At 40.8% G+C, this 16,332-nt stretch overlaps 2 protein-coding genes across 2 annotated transcripts; both read right to left on the bottom strand.

The window, feature by feature from the left end:
• Positions 1–3,204: 3,204 nt before the first annotated feature.
• LOC137284418 (glutathione S-transferase 1-like) lies at positions 3,205–8,639 on the bottom strand. The gene is made up of 4 exons (XM_067816215.1): positions 8,268–8,639; positions 6,309–6,367; positions 4,843–4,987; positions 3,205–4,495 (listed from the first exon to the last, which is right to left on the bottom strand). Exons 1-4 carry the CDS (start codon positions 8,409–8,411, stop codon positions 4,187–4,189), a joined length of 657 nt encoding a protein of 218 aa, XP_067672316.1. The 5' UTR covers positions 8,412–8,639; the 3' UTR covers positions 3,205–4,186.
• Positions 8,640–9,446: 807 nt separating this feature from the next.
• LOC137284332 (glutathione S-transferase 1-like) lies at positions 9,447–14,770 on the bottom strand. The gene is made up of 4 exons (XM_067816099.1): positions 14,232–14,770; positions 12,212–12,270; positions 10,481–10,625; positions 9,447–10,229 (listed from the first exon to the last, which is right to left on the bottom strand). Exons 1-4 carry the CDS (start codon positions 14,373–14,375, stop codon positions 9,918–9,920), a joined length of 660 nt encoding a protein of 219 aa, XP_067672200.1. The 5' UTR covers positions 14,376–14,770; the 3' UTR covers positions 9,447–9,917.
• Positions 14,771–16,332: the final 1,562 nt, after the last annotated feature.

The raw sequence follows: 16,332 nt of genomic DNA, 5'->3' as shown, positions 1-16,332 counted from the left end.
AAACAGGCTGAAAGGTATTTGAAACTCACATAGCTACAGCTACATGCACAGTTAGTAGATAGACGTTCGTAATCGGCAACACAGACTTAACCTGCATACCCGACACCCATGTTATTTCCGTCGTTGGGTAAAGGTTATGGATTATGTCAATCTAGGTTCACTTTGAACTTCGGTGACAGGTGCAACACAGTATGGAGGAGACGGAATGAGCGTTGTCAAACCTTTAACGTTAGACAGAATGGTCAGTTTAGGGGCAGCTCAGTAATGGTGTGAGGTAGGATCAGTGTCACTTACAGAGCACTTTTACAGGTTATTCACGGACGTGTCACTGGGCAGTGCTACCCTGACAACATCCTGGAAGCATACGTAGATGCCAGCTGCGCGTCGACATCGATGTCACTTTGTGTACCGAGGGTGACAAGGCAAGAGCGCTACTATTGTTACTGAGTATCTCCAGCAGGAGAAACTAGTGGTCTTATCGTGGCCAGCACTCAGCCCTGACTTGTCACATACCGACATGTCCAGGACGTCTTTGGACGGCGTCAATATCAGCAACCACCGAACACATCCAACGAACTTTTCACTGCCCTGCAGGAAGAATGGGATCCGGTTATCACTGATTTAGGAGTGATTGTCTCGAGACTTTAGGCACGTTTTACCTTTCATAGTGCATAATGTGACGGGCAGTAGGTCGTACCTCGTAACAGCCGTGATTAACGTTTTGGACAGCCAAAAGATCTTTCAGGTATCCTTGGCAAATGTGCATCAACGAAGAACAGTTTGACATTTATCACTCGTTATTTCCTGTACAAAACATATTGACCAGCCTCCGTACCAAGATCAGTTAAAACAGTCGACCTCACGCACCTTAAAAATGGTACAAAGGCAGATATTTTTGTGTTTTGCTTTTCTGCATATTATCTGTCAAGCAAATCGGTTTTGCTACAAAACAGACAGCAAAAAATTGCCAAAATCTGTAGTAGATGTATGCTGAACTTCAGGAAACAAAATATTCATGCATCATTTTGTGTGTTTGGGATAGGTAGATGTCCGTTTTAGCCCATCTACTGCTGTGTAGGTGTAGGTGTTGGGTTTTGTTTCTGATACTTCTCAAAGTGACAATATAAGTCCGTCTGCAGGACCACAACTTTTTATTGTGAGCTTAGTGCTGAACTCCCAGTTTTCTAACTGCCTAACTCGCGCTCATTAACGTGACAACATATCAATCTCATTTATCTGCCTTCCTAATTGGTAACAACCCACAATCTTGCAGTAGTCATCACAACTATCCTACTATTCGTTATAAGACCATACCAGAAAGCAGCAATCTTCGAATATCAACAGTGAACCCTGCACCCATTACCAGACCACCGGCCAAACAGCTGGCCAGTGCATGCCTGTCCCATGACCTCACTACATCCCCAATGCGGTGTTTGCGGAGGGAGGAGACTATCAGTGCTAAGACCCGGTCTTAGTGTACAGTGTATGTAACATACAGTATATTCTGCACTTGCTATACTGTATACTGCATGCAATACAAGTGTCAGCTGTTAAAATATTGTGAACGGGACCAGCTTGAATATTTGGACACATGATTTTTGAAAGGCTGAAAAAACGTGTCCTTAAAAATCCCCCTCCGTGTAGATATGAATCAAGAAATCTTTGTTGATTATGACGGGAAGTCATCCAATACTAAACTGAACATACTTTGTATGATATTATCTGAGGGTATACCACTGTCCAAGGGGTACTAAATGACAGATCGTTTTCAATTTTCTAGTGTTTTAAGGAATATGAAAGATTAACGTACTGTGATGACTAGAATCTCGTTAACCGCAGTTCCCCGAGCTGTGAATCATAGATCATGTTTTACATGGAACATGGAGTATTGTGGTCTGCCTTCAGTGACTGGCAATCTATATTGTCATCTGCGGCTAAGTCCTTTTAATGATTACATGCTAGTTTTGGATGTTCATTTGTGACGGCAAGGCTACTTTACTGTCCTTTGTGGACAGGTTTTTACTAAATGAAGCAAAGTCCATGCAGGTAGCAAAAGCATTGTAAGTCCCCATGGTCTTTTGCATTATGATCATCAGTTGTTGGCGTTGTGTGTGTGAATGTATGTGTGAGTGTGCGTGTGTGTGAGTGTGTGTATGTGTGTGTGAGAGTGTGTGTGTTAGTGTGTTAGTGTGTGTGTGTGACCATCTTTGCCCTGTTGGTTTGCATGTTAAGTACGTCAACTTTATCTCCCTCGCCCAAACCTTTAGCAGACAGAAGCTTTACAACCTCATGTCTCCTTTCAACTAAGTATATCGACACAGTCCTCACTGAGGTATGTTGATATCAAGTTTCTTGAGATATTGGCATGCCTATCTGACAATTTCTTGTGTGTCACCTTCTCACCATCATGGAGTGTTCCTCTGTGTGCATTGTGGTGGCCACATTGCTGTTTCATACAAGAACAAAGAAGGCAATGCTAAACTACATAAACATGATCAATAAGATTAGAGAGGATATACTCCACAGAGAATTTGACCTATTCGAAAAGTACCAAAGAATACCTTACGTCCTTGAAGTGCATAATAAATATTTAACCCAAAATGGATGTGAAGTACTTCTTTGACTTTCGTATCACCTCCGCACGTAACCACGGCTCCCGACTAAACAGCAGTTACATGAGTTAGGACCGGAGGTTATATGAAGTCAAATGGAGACTTCACATCCATTCAGTGATTGGGGGTGGCTGATCTATGTATATAACAACCAACTGTCATGAACACTAGACAGGAGTGTGTATTGTTGAAGTCAATTATGTAATTCCCTCTTTCGGGTCTTTTTTCGAAATATTAAATCATGTATGTGACAGGTTCTTATAATATATATGGTTTTATACCTGAGACGTAGGTTGTGCAGTTTAAGCTGACAGATACAGCCTGGTCACCGCGTGTATAGCAGGGACTATGTGTATTATACAATGGCCGACGAACTTTGTGATTCACTGATTAGCAGTGTCACTGCTGGTCATTGGTATCTCTTTAGTATGTTTGCTGTGTTCATTTATCACTATCACTGGGCGAGCATACGACGGAGCGATCTTCCCAGATACCTGGAGAGATACAGTACAACACGAATTAGAAGTACCAACCTCACTCACTAATGCCCGGCTGATGCACACCTGAAGGCAAGAAAAAAATGATACAGACAAACTTTAAGGATAACAACTTTATTTCGCGAATATTTTCGATACAGATACTTGTTAAGCAGGAATGTTGTTGCGCTGTTATCCATAAACTTAAGTGTTTCTGTATTGTACACACCAGTTTCTAAAATGCCGCTCAAAGAGGTGATATAAATGATAAACGCAACTCTAGGAAGCAGATAACTATAAAAGTACACGTAAAGCAAGAACAGTGGCAACATAACAGCAGTAGGCACTTAACAAGGCAGGTAATTAGTTAATTGGCATGGAGTGGTATGGCATTGTAATTCAATGTTGTAATTGTATTGCATTGTTTTTATTAACATTTAGCATAAGTCAATGAGACAGTGCTGTAACTACAATTATATATTCAATGTATATTCGATGTATATTCGATGTTAACCATATGAATGGACCATGCATCAAATTGCTAAAATTACTTGTAAATGCATGTGAACAACCGAATTCTTATGCACAGTTTTGTTAAGAACTCTCTTAGTTTCATCATTTATTGACCCATGACAATGACCATGAATTTGTTTTGCAACACATTAGTTCATTCGTAAACAGTACCTTCAAACAGTATGGAATATTTTGCACAATCTAGTTAGATGAGTTGACTAAAGGAAGGAGCTGCATTTACACTATTATTTGGGAATAGCATTTATTATTGTGTACAAGTGCACAGACAGCAATTAATGTGACTTTTAGTGCAGATACACGTGCTTAAAAAGACAGAAATGATTGAACTGACCCAATTTATGTCTTGTTTACAAATAATGACAGCGGACCTCTATGCTCTGAATATTTATTGTCATTATTTCTGAAACAATTAAATTTGTAAGTGCATACGACTTTGGGTTAGGCAGATGAATGATGTGACACTGACGTATCAATAAAATCTTCTACTGATATAGTGTGGTCTTCTCCTCTTTTGTGATCTGTACATTTCAGTGGATCTGCAAGTATCCATGTTCTTCTTGTGCTTCAGGACTGTTCAGCTGGTCGTTTTTTCATAGACTCCACCAAGTCATAATAGGACTGATTCACTTCTTTATAATACGGTAATTCCTGTATTCTCTTATACCATGCCATTGCATTCGGGTACTTTGACATATCCCCTGGATAGATGTATTCGGCTGCAAAGCCAATAACGATGGCAAAGTCGGCAATGGTGAGATTGTTTCCCGTCAGAAACTTCTTATCTTTGACTAAAGTATCAATGCGCGTGAAAGCCTTGACAACCTTCTCTTCTTGTTCCTTTGTTGGTTCAGTTCTGTCTTTCATCGGTAGCCACTGAAACAGCAAAAATGTGACACGTGTAGTCGCGAGGAAATGAGGATTTGTATAGTTATGAGCTTGCTTGTTTACAGAGTTATCAACGCATGCCCATAATTGTCGCAAAGCCGCAGGTTATTGTCTCAACGCTAAGTTGTTCTTTGTTACACGGTGCATATCGCTGTCCTGTACTGCAGACAGACGATGGGTTTCATGCTGTGCTGCCACGCCTTATGTTACAGAATTCATTGGGCACTCATAACCTGTATACTCAGGAATCCTGATTGGGTCGACTTGGCACTATAAGTGTCATCGTTAAGTGAGAACCTGCGTCTGAGTTAACGAAACAGTAACTGTGTACTGACCACACACTCCAACATGGTTCTGTAGAAGACCCCCAGGTCATAGTCCAGGAGGCGGTCCACCTCAGCCCTCTTCTTTAGGTCCCGGGGGTACAGGCTGTTGTCCTCACCCCCATACTTCCCCACCAGGTAGCGCATGATGGCTCGACTGTGGGCACAATGTAGTGGTGAGCATGTGTTTCAATAAACACCAAATGGTTTATATAGACACTATAGACAACAATATAGAGCATAAATATGCGGGTGTATTGTAGTTCGAGTAAAAAGGTATAAGAAATGAAAGGTTTATGGAAATCATCTTCTTGTGCCCTTCTGCAGGGACTTTTGTAATCCTACTGGTATTGTATGGTTTATGACTACCTAACTTTTCAGGCAAAAGTGGCGTTTGCTTTAGACACAGGATGTGGAAAAATGTCTGCGTTATCACAGCCAGTCCAAGCTTGTTTCTCGGTTTTTTGCTTTGTTAGTATGACGTTTTATGCCACACTCAGTAGTATTCCAGCTCTATGTCATCGGCCTGTACATAAATACATCTGGACTAGATAATTCAGTGGTCAGCATCATGAGCATCGTCGTATTGTTTGACACGTGGCATCGTATCCCAGTGGAACAGATCGATGTTCATACTAATGATACGAGGATTGTTTGGTTCAGATGAGATTATATACAGACCGCCCTAAAGCTGGTATACTGCTGAACGTGGCCATGATCGAGGGCAGATTTGGAATAGGGATAAATCAAAGTGACAAAACTCTTACATTCACAAGAAATCTCTACCACAAGGAGAGTTCCAACTGCATGATGTAAACACATATGGCAACTGATATTTTGTTATCAATACTATCGTAACATGTTTTATAATATGTGATAATAATTTTACAGTGTCATGCATGGTTTTATCCAAGTGAAATAGTTTGTTCATGAAGAGAAAATAGTTTCAGAGCCTCAGAAACTAAATTATTATGATTGTTTACTGTCACTGTCAAACTAAACTTATATTGCCCTACATTTTAACCGCATACGTTAAAATGTGACAGATCAGTTGAAGAAGACTATTTAATAGCGGGATGCTAATATGTTTTCAGTTCTCCTATGTGGTAGAGTGAGATCCAGATCTTCAGTAACCCATGCTTGTCATAAGAGGCGACTAAACGGGATCGGGTGGTCAGGCTCGCTGACTGGGTTAACACATGCCATGGTATCCCAGTTGCATATATCGATGCTCATGCTGTTGGTCACTGGATTGTCTCGTCTAGACAAGATTATTACAGACCACCGCCATATAGCTGGAATACTGCTGAGAGCGGCATGAGACTAATCCCTAACTCACTCACCATTTGGTACAATGAGTATATGATCCTGAATTGTATTTCATCCAGTGAACAATTATTGTTTCACGAACTATCGATGGAAAATCAATATTACGTGGACTGTAGGAATCTGCTACATGTGTGAGTGTGTAGCCTTACCTCTCCCACAGTGTGAATTCTCCATCTTTAATTGTTGGGACAGTTTGATCCGGGTTGATCTGAAATGTTACAATATACAGGGGAAGTGACGAGAAAGTAATAGGAATTTCGACTTTTCGAAAGAAACTTAAATTCGGAACGTTGGAAAGAATCAAAGATTAGTAATATCAATTTCTGAAACATATCTTTTAACCTGGAGAGTTTTTCATATTACATGTGTCTTGTTCATCGTTTCAAACAATTTTAGAGCATTATTACTTTCTTGGCGAAAATTAGACATGATCGAATGTACATTTTATGTTACTGAATAGGAATGAATTCCTCCTGATGTAAGTAATGAATCAAGTCTTATCTTCTGTTTATTAGATGCACATGTAGAGGCGCTAACACGTTTGTAAAGTTGTCAATAATAAATTAGGAAGCAGTTGTTTGCGCATTGCTTGCTTGCTCTTTGTTTGAACGCATGTAGGCATGCTGTGTGTTCCACATGCAAGGACCAGTGCATAGGGAGATCGACCCTCCGCCAGGCGGCAGAACAGTTCCATGACTCTGGAATGATCTGCCATTAAAACTGAGACCTATAAATTACCTGTTAGCGTTTAAAACCAATCACTTTTTTTCAAAGACATACGCCTAAGCCGAGTGGACATTGCTGATACGTGTGACAAGCACGCTTTCATAGCACGTTTGCGCAGTTACACTGACTGGACATGGATCAATATTCATTCGCTATATAAGTTCTTATATAATTAGTTGATCATTTTAATTTTTCTAATGAAGTGTAGAGTGCCGAATCTATGGTAGGGGTAGTTGCGTTGCGCTAAAAGTTTTTTGTGATCTCTGTCAAGGTTTTCGGAAACGGAGCTTTATGTTCTTCTCTGATCAGTTTTCCAGTTCGGTTTTAAAAGTAGTTGCATCTACCAATGTTGGTTCATTTATGCTTTGGAAATGTACATTCTGAAATGTCTTTTGACGTCCGTAACTCAAGTCTGGCCTCTTTCTCCTTCACGTGAATTTACCAATATCACGGAATCGTTCTCTCCAACTATCTGTGTTTTCAATAAACAGGGTTGCTTACATCTATTTAACGTTCAAACTCGACTGAACGGTTCCATTCCCATTAAACTGATGATCTTCATTATCAAAGTCTTTGATACTGTCCAACAAGTCATTCGTATTGGAATCATATCATTACAGAGGACCATTTCCAGTCCTTTAACTTTGAACCTAACGTATCGCAATTTCTACTTTTGTTTAGTTTTACTATCTAAAATTCTAAAATTGTAGTTAAAAATGGCAAGAGTATGAGAAAGCACAAGACGTTTTTATGCTGACCTAAGGACTATGGGAAGATATCACTGTTGTTGAGCCGGTTATCTTTGTACATTTTATATAAACTGATTTCACCACGAACAATAAAATCTAGGTTATCTGGGTGGATGATATCGTTGTATTCACAAGAAACAAGGCAGTTGTGCGAGTATAGTATATTACTAATTGAATTAAATTTATTCTGTACTAAGCTCATGTTCAGAGACATATATAAGATGTCGATGGAATAGCACAAACATATCATTGCACCATTGTCCTCAATATCTACACATGGGCTTGGGACGAATTCAAACAGTCCAGATCATTTTCCAGCCATCGTTGTCACTGATATGGGAACAGTTATGTCTTTTTTCTGCCTCAGTACAATTTCTGCTGTATCACGGCCTGGATCAGACCAACAAGAGACTGAAGACATGAGGGCCTTACACAAACTTGGTACATTGGGGACACCTTCCTAATCTTGCAGGGCAAAAGGAAAGGGACACGTCTTCAGGAACTATATTGCATGCGTGATTCCCGACAGTGTTACAAACAAAAACTGCTGACTTGAGTAAGAGCTTGACATAGGTGATTCAGTTTATTCTTACGATCAACAACTTTTATGTTGTCTGTTGGGTACTCACTCACCTTAGTAAATTCTGGACTCAGATGTTCTTTGTTCCAGATGTGGAGGTGTTTCAACTCGAGTGGTACACTAAGTGCCTTGGCTGTCAAGAGGACAGAACGACATGGTCCGCTCGGTGAGAAGTAATATAACTCAACGTTCGCCATGTTAGTTTATGTCGCGTTATGCTGTAAAAGCCGTGTCTGCGCCAGGTCAGCTCCGAGCCGAGAATGTGACCCCGGATTTTGGTAGTACAGCTCGAGGTCGAACGCAAGGAGCTTCAGATCCAGCTAATACGTCGATTTCCCCTCTGAATATATAAGATTATTATGTCGGTTAAAGTAAACAACCCCATTCAAATAGAAAAGAAGTAAGTTGGGAGATTTAGATTCAGTGGAAACTTTAGGGCTTTTGTATCGCAGTAAGGCCGGAGGATATCGGGCCATAGTACAATTTTAGGACAGTCTCGATGTCAGGGCTTCCCGGATAGAAATGTTGCTGATTACTTGCCATGTTAGCTGAGGTCACGTTCAACACGGACACTGTCTTTATCTAAGCGCGTACCGTCATATGAAGGTCATGGCATATATAGATATGTCGAGCAGGGGCATGTTTGCGTGTCAGTTAGAGTGTCGCCATGCAGTCTGACTTTTCATTATTATAGGGCTTCAGTTTTGGGAACTGCGGGGATGTATAATCTCACCCGTACTGTTTAACATTTACACTAATAAAACCCGTGAAGATCCTGGTTAGAACTGATTTTCAGTAACTCATGTTTATTGTAAGAAGTGATATACATGGCCGGATTGACGCGTGTCATCTTATCCGAACTGCGTAGATCGATGCTCCTGCTTTTGATCACAGGATTGTCTGGTCCAGACGAGATTATTTATAGACCCTCTCCATATCGATGGAATATTGCTGAAACTAAACTCCCTAACTCATTAACCAACATCTGTGGGGTATGACTGAGCTGGTTTAGCTCGATATCGGATCATTCTTAACATAAGCCACAAACACGACACCTTACTGTCATAAAGTGGGTAACATCGCTGACTTTGTGTGGGCAATTTGGACCGAAATCAGCCCGAAAAAGTACTTGGATTTCTACTGTGCTTCTTTTTTATATTCCAAACATAAGATCTTGTTAGATCTTATAATTCTCTTAAAGGCATTCTGAATTGACAACAATAAAACTTTCAGAAGTATAGTAGTCATTTATTGCTAAAATGAATCGAAGATATACCAGAAACAGTTTTGCTGAAAAAAGGTGATGGAATCTATGGCATTAATTCGCAAACATTCATGTGTATTTGTTAAACAAATTTGTTAATAAATTTACACGATCTTAACTATTTAGATAAATATGAACAATACAGAAAAATATCATTTTTGCATTGTTAGAACATGTTGTTTCAGAGAGTTGAAAACAGAAGAGACCGATTCCTGTCCATTATCATAGCGAATGACAACTGTATGATTCCGACTTCTTCATGAGAATGTGTTACAGAATCCCTGTCAAGTCGTGATGATAGCAAGTGGCAAATGCATGCAAAGGCACGGTGAAATTGGCGGTGAAAATAAGTGAATGCAGTACCGAAAATCAGTTTCCACAGCAGGAGTTGGTCGTAGATCGTGAACTAGAACCTGATATTTTCATGATTTATGAACATTTACGCTGACATTTCCGCGTGAAGCTTCTTCACTTTGTTCACCCATTCATAAAAGTTCTCATTCACTTCTTTGAAGTATGGTAATTCCTGCATTCTCTTGTACCATGCCATGGCATTTGGGAACTTTGACATATCACCTTCATAGACTAACTCGACTGTAAAGCTAGCCACTATGGAAAGGTCGGCAATCGTCATGGTATCTCCCGTCAGGAAGTTCTTATCCCTGAGCAGCGTGTCAATCCGTGTGAAAATCTTGACGATTTTCTCTTCTTGTTGTTTTGTCTTTGGAATTCTGTCTCTGAATGGCAGCCACTGAAATTGGAACTCACAAGCCTCAACCAGTGAATGGGGGATTTCTTTAACCTTTTTTCTGAGAATGATTATAGTTTACGATCTCAAAAATACTCAGTCATTTATAGAACCAGAGATGTTGCAGTTTGAATACTTTCTTTCCAAAAAGGTTATCACACATTATTTGACCCAGAAATATTGCATGAGTATAGCCGCGGCTTCCTCGAAGGCTCTGTACAACACGTAAAATGTAACAATGGTTGTGTACATACCAGATCTTCCACTATGACTTTAAAGAAGATCCCCAGGTCATAGTCCAGGAGGCGGTCCACCTCTGCCCTCTTCTTTAGGTCCCGGGGGTACAGGTTGTTGTCCTCTCCCCCATACTTCCCAACCAGGTAGCGCATGATGGCTCGGCTGTGGAAATAAAAGTATAGAGCTGTTGTCATAAGTATCTCTCCAAGAATCATTAGCAGTTCCTATATGGACTCCATTTTATACCTGTTTTTGAATTTTTAGGAACCTGCTTCAGAACATGGACTATAAGATACAAACTCAACTATATCTGGTTTGCAAAATGTATAACAGAGCTATCAACCTGTTGGTGGTATAATTTCATAATATAATTAATTAACATTGTGTTTGTGTTTGAGCAGAGTTGATACGTAAACATTTACATGATGGTGACTACATATGCTGCTCACAAATTGTTGGGGATATTGAACAACTGAAACAAATACACGTATGTTTAATTGTCGGTAAAGAATGTTCATGTGAAAATAAGGATGTCTAAAAAAACAAACAAAACAAACTTTGATAACGATGCAAGTGTTCTTTGTATAGGCTACATCAGATGTGGTAACCCAAATGTCACAAACCCGTTAATAACGAATAATGTTCTATGGGGGAGGGGTCGTGGGACAGCGCTGGTCATGGAAGTCTTTGGATTTGGTGCTACCGGGGATGATCAAGGGCAACTCGAGCACGGGGAGCCCTGACTTCATCATCCTGGAACATGAAACCTTGTCCGTGGCGACGTGCAAACAGCAGGACGTGTGGAGTGATGAAGTGGTCACAGTAGGAGACAAGGGTGACTCTCCCTTGGCAGATGTGGGTATCGGCCTTGCCAGTCATCGTGATCCCACCCACGCTATGACAGACACAACTTCATATCGATCATGGACGTCTGCAGACATGATCACATTGGGCTGGTGACGATGACGCCATTCTGTCCGGGCCGGCCTATGAAGGCTTGTTAGGGGCAACGTGATGAAAGCCTTGGTCGAAGATGTGCAGTATGGAGACAGTTACGTATAGTATGTGTGGAGATGCAATCCCCTATGGCCTGTATGTGTACTTGATGCAGCTCTATCGCATCTTGTGTCGATCACGGAGAACTCCAGTGATGATCTGACGGTCACCTGAGGCGACCAGGTCGAGGCCAAAATTGAACTCTTCAAATGGCTACAGACTGCGAGATACCATGTTGTGCTGCTGTGTGGGCTCGTCTTCTTCCGGCCTGGAGAATCTCTACGACTCTTGATCTGTCGTCTTCGCGCAATCTTCGCATTGTGGAAAGCCGTGAAATAATGGATACCCATGGTCCTAGACCCATGTTTATAGCCACCCTTGCACATGCGTCACGTGCATTTTGCCATTTGCACGTCTTTTTCATATCCGACCCCTGGTGTGTTTAGGACCATTGGTGGTCAGTGTGCAACGTGGGGCGGTGGGATGATGGTTATCCTCAAACACAGATGAAGTACTCGGAGGAAACTACATTCCTCTGTTATTGGCCCTGTGTTAAACTTCACTATCCGCTACACTTTGTGAGCAGTATACATCTCTGTATGCAGGACCAAGTATGTATTTGTTTCAGAAGACTGCAAAACGTTTGCATTAGTAATTTATTTCGATTGCTTTTAACTTTCATATCAGTCAGTGCATAATTGTGACATGAGGTGTACGCTAGGTTATGTTTGACGTCGATCATAAGATCTTACCTCTCCCCTAGTATGAAGTCTCCGTCTATCATTGTTGGGACGATTTGATCCGGGTTTATCTGAAACATACAGTGTGAGTGAATAATTTCAGCGTTAAACTATTACAGTGGCCTTTCGCCAATTTTCTTGCATTTGATTCCACAAATTCTGTGGAGATTTTGAACGAAAACTGGAAACAAGCGTGGTGAATATCCGCGTCAGGTTAAAAGAATATCAAATATCATCAAATAAGACAAAATCTGAAGTTCAAACCTTTCTCTAACTGGGTGCTAACAGGGCAGCCTTGGGGTAAACACAGTACTATTGAACTTTTGCAGTATGTTCAGAGGCAGATACAGCGTTTTCAGAAATGGGGGTGGGGTGGTTTGGGTGGGGTGGGGTGGGGTGGTGGTGCACAATATCGAGAAAAGGGGGTGTACACTTAATTTTCACTCGAGACTTAATGGTCATTTAACATTTCAGGCCAAAGGGGGTGGAGACACACCCCTGAGCACCCTCCTCACCACCCCCACCCCACTTGTTTATTTTTCATCTACATTAAAGAGTAAGTGAGTTTAGTTTTACACCGCTCTCAGCAATTAACTGTTCAACAATATTACGACGAAGTGCAACAGAGAAGGGCTTCGCAGATTGTACTCTTATGAGGAATCGAACCTGAGTCTTCGGTGTGACGAGCGAACGTTTAAACCACTAGGCTACCCAACCGCACCCCTGAAGAATGCTCCAAAGTTTGTGGATAAACATTGTACGACTTCCATCGCGTCCATGTAAAGCTGGAGCGCTGCTAGCTAACTAGACTTATCAGAGATTTCAAGCTGTGGAATATCAAGGACATTTCTCATTCGTCTACCCGTCGCTCACAATTTTAAGTGACGACGGGAGGCCAGCACAGCTTTTGAATCGTTATCGTCGCAAATCGTTGTATATAAGTTGATTTCATTGGACACACTAATGGCATCCTGACCCATAAAACTGGTCAGACTGCCGTACCAAAAACCAGGTCAGCTGTCAGGTTAATGATTTACCAGTTGTTGACTTTGTTGATAATTCAGCCTATGATAAGCGTACATGAGTCAAAAAGAACACTTTCTTAATTCACATTTTGAGTTAGAAGAAATCACATTTCATTGATGTTTTACAGTCCATTTCACACGCCATTCCCTGTATTCGATTATCGAATATATGAATTACCAATAATACGACACGAATGTGTAAACGCAGCACGAATCTATTTCAAAGTTTAGAATTATATGTTTCAATGGTCGCTTTTGACAACATTTTATAGTGCATCACGATGTATCAGTTATATGATGGTGCAGTAGTGATGGCCGATGCTCCTGCAGTTTGCCACAGATTAACAAGCTTCGGTATTTCTCCAGATAAAAATCTATACGATTATATATAATTTAAGGCACGTCAGAATGATATGGGATTTGCAAGGAGTATAGACATGATTGTATATTCCCTGAGTTTGGTAAAAGTAAATCTTTTACCTAAACCTTTACAGTGCTGGCAATGTAAATTAAATACCAGAGCTCATTATCATAAAATTATCCATCAGCACAGTGACGTGTGATTAACTTTCGGTTAGCGACTGAAGTTTAACATTGTGGGTGATGTCCTCCATACTCCAGGTTGACCATGTATTTACGAAAACGGTACATGGCTCTCTGACAGTATATGCCTTGACTTCCAGTTTTGTAAGAGGAACCTGATTCCAGTAGAGAGGCTAGACGGGGAACTGATTCGCCTTCCGGATGCTGCCTGGTCGGTGCTCCTTTCTTTTAGTTCTCCTTTTCAATTTAAATGCTCGGGCTCCTTTTCAATTTAAATAGGTTTATTTGTTGCTATCAAAAGTATATACTTTCATGGATTAAGCGTTAGGTTAGCTGTACATATGTTGTTACACCTTTAGACGCTGAAAAAAAACCCTGTGGAGTCCTCCACTAATGGACTCCTGTATTGGAAGAAACAGCCCGGGACACACAGTCCTGGCATGGTCGGTGGCGTATTCACTCACCTTTGTGTACTCTGGCTTATGATGATCACTGTTGACGTATTTAAGTTCTTTCAACTCCAGTGGTACACCAAGAGCCTTAGCTGTCATGAAAACTGCTCGACATGGCGGACTACCCATGAAGTAATACACCTGAATGTTCGCCATGTTAGCTGAGGGCACGTTCCACACACAACTGTTCTCCTCTAACTGAGCAGCAGTCTGAAGGGGGTCATTGCGTAGGCTGTTTATCGTCCGAACAGGGGATATGCGCTAGCGCTTTAAGCGAGGATTTCCCACGAGCTCTGTTTTCAGGTCTTAGGCGTTTAGAAGTGATACACAGAAGGAGGAGAGTTGTATGAATGTCAGCTTCTTCATTACGTGGAACACAACGGGGAGTATATCCTTACTGAATAAGCTGAATGAATTATATGAGGTTCTGTCCTTGCTTTGAAACACTTTCAATAAGAACAGTATGTGCTAGCAGACGACACCTTCGGTCACTTTGTCAGACGACTGTCAGACGACACTTTTCGCCCTTTCTATCTTGTGATATAACTATTATCGAATCGGTTCCCTACGCCTGCGAACCTATCTATCATCCCAAAGTCCATAACGTGAAGTCATGTCAAGAAAACAAATGTTTCTTTGACCAATTTATCAATCGGTCCCACGTGGCTTCAAGTTCGTCACTAATTGTTCGTTCGCCATTCTAGAAGTTGGAGAGTCAAAACTAAAACATACGACATAATGTATAGCAACTTGTTTGCTGTATATAGCGACGTTTCGTCCTTGAATCTTACGCCGTTTTCAAACCAAATGTGAGCTCTAAACGTTGCAGGAATCTACGCAGAAATGTCGGTCTGTGCAAACATCGGGGCAGGGGAGTAGCCTTGTAAAAAACTTGTTTCACTATCAATAAATACAAACATTGACCCAGATGAAATGTTTCACCACACTACTTAAATCTGTACTGTATCGAATACAATGCATATCAGAGATCATTTGGAGCGAGTGAGTGAGTGAGCTGAGTTTTACGCCGCACTCAGCAATATTCTATATGACAGCGGTCTGTAAATAATCGAGTCCGGACCAGACAATCCAGTGATCAACAGCATGAGCACAATTGGGAACCGATGACATGTGTCAACCAAGTTAGCGAGTCTGACCACCCGATCCCGTCGACAAGCTTAGTTGGTTTTTACAACAAGCATGGGTTGCTGAAGGCCTATTTTTTCAGTTTTGAGCACATTTGTATTTTTTTCTCTCAGAAATACAGTTCGTAAAGTTAAGTACGTGTTAATGAGTTGTAGATTCAGTCACACTCGTTGTTACAGACACTCACTCTCATAGTGGACAAATGGATGATCGGGACGCGGCAAAGTCAAAATTATCTTTTCAATTTCTTACGCGAACAAATTAAAGTGACACGACGATGCCCAAGAAACATTTCAGTTTTTTATTAAGCCTAAATGCCATGATGCTGATATAAAGCCCGATTTACATGCAAACCAATGTTGTCTGTAATTATACACATTTAATTACTAAGTGGTCTGGTGAAGACATATGTTCAAGAGAAAATTACTTGCAGTGCTGAATTTTGTACGAACATGATAAACCTTGCCTAGATGCAAGAATTAAGGGCAAAGTCTTTAACATTGGAAATTGCGAAATTGTTCTGAAAAAGATTAGTGCCATCAATGTGGATTCTCGTCGTTCACATACAACCCGAGGTGATTAGTGCGGCGTCAAACTAAACTCACTCACTATTTGTGCACAGACATTACACATGCTATACTTGGCAGAGGTGTCATAGTCTGTTTGCCGTGAAAACGTACAGAATAATTTCACTTTTTTACCTTGATGACTGAAAATTTAAAAATCTTTCCGAGTTGTTGCACAAACGATCAGATGTATTACACGAATGATATACCACACCAATCAGAACTGATGTAGTTCTCGAATGTTTTCCCGACTTCTGGCAAATAATTATTTGAAGGTCGGATGTTGAAATATGCCAAAATGACAGATTACATTTTCAATTTTGGTTGTAGAAATAACTTTTCACAAGCATGTCCAGCACTGGCTAGGAAAACTAACAAAGCACTTGTTCGTGTTAAAAGAA

The sequence above is a fragment of the Haliotis asinina genome, chromosome 5, assembly GCF_037392515.1.
Source record: "Haliotis asinina isolate JCU_RB_2024 chromosome 5, JCU_Hal_asi_v2, whole genome shotgun sequence".
Taxonomy (NCBI): Eukaryota; Metazoa; Mollusca; class Gastropoda; order Lepetellida; family Haliotidae; genus Haliotis; species Haliotis asinina.
This window is presented reverse-complemented; position numbering and strand designations above follow the sequence as displayed.

Bases quoted from the DNA above. Each gene is read 5' to 3' on its own strand.
- LOC137284418 (XM_067816215.1), bottom strand. From the start codon at position 8,411: ATGGCGAACGTTGAGTTATATTACTTCTCACCGAGCGGACCATGTCGT. The intron at 6,368-8,267 runs GTGAGTGAGTAC...GTAACATTTCAG, and splicing joins TGAGTCCAGAATTTACTAAG to ATCAACCCGGATCAAACTGT. The intron at 4,988-6,308 runs GTAAGGCTACAC...TTGTGCCCACAG, and splicing joins GAATTCACACTGTGGGAGAG to TCGAGCCATCATGCGCTACC.
- LOC137284332 (XM_067816099.1), bottom strand. From the start codon at position 14,375: ATGGCGAACATTCAGGTGTATTACTTCATGGGTAGTCCGCCATGTCGA. The intron at 12,271-14,231 runs GTGAGTGAATAC...TGTATGTTTCAG, and splicing joins ATAAGCCAGAGTACACAAAG to ATAAACCCGGATCAAATCGT. The intron at 10,626-12,211 runs GTAAGATCTTAT...TTATTTCCACAG, and splicing joins GACTTCATACTAGGGGAGAG to CCGAGCCATCATGCGCTACC.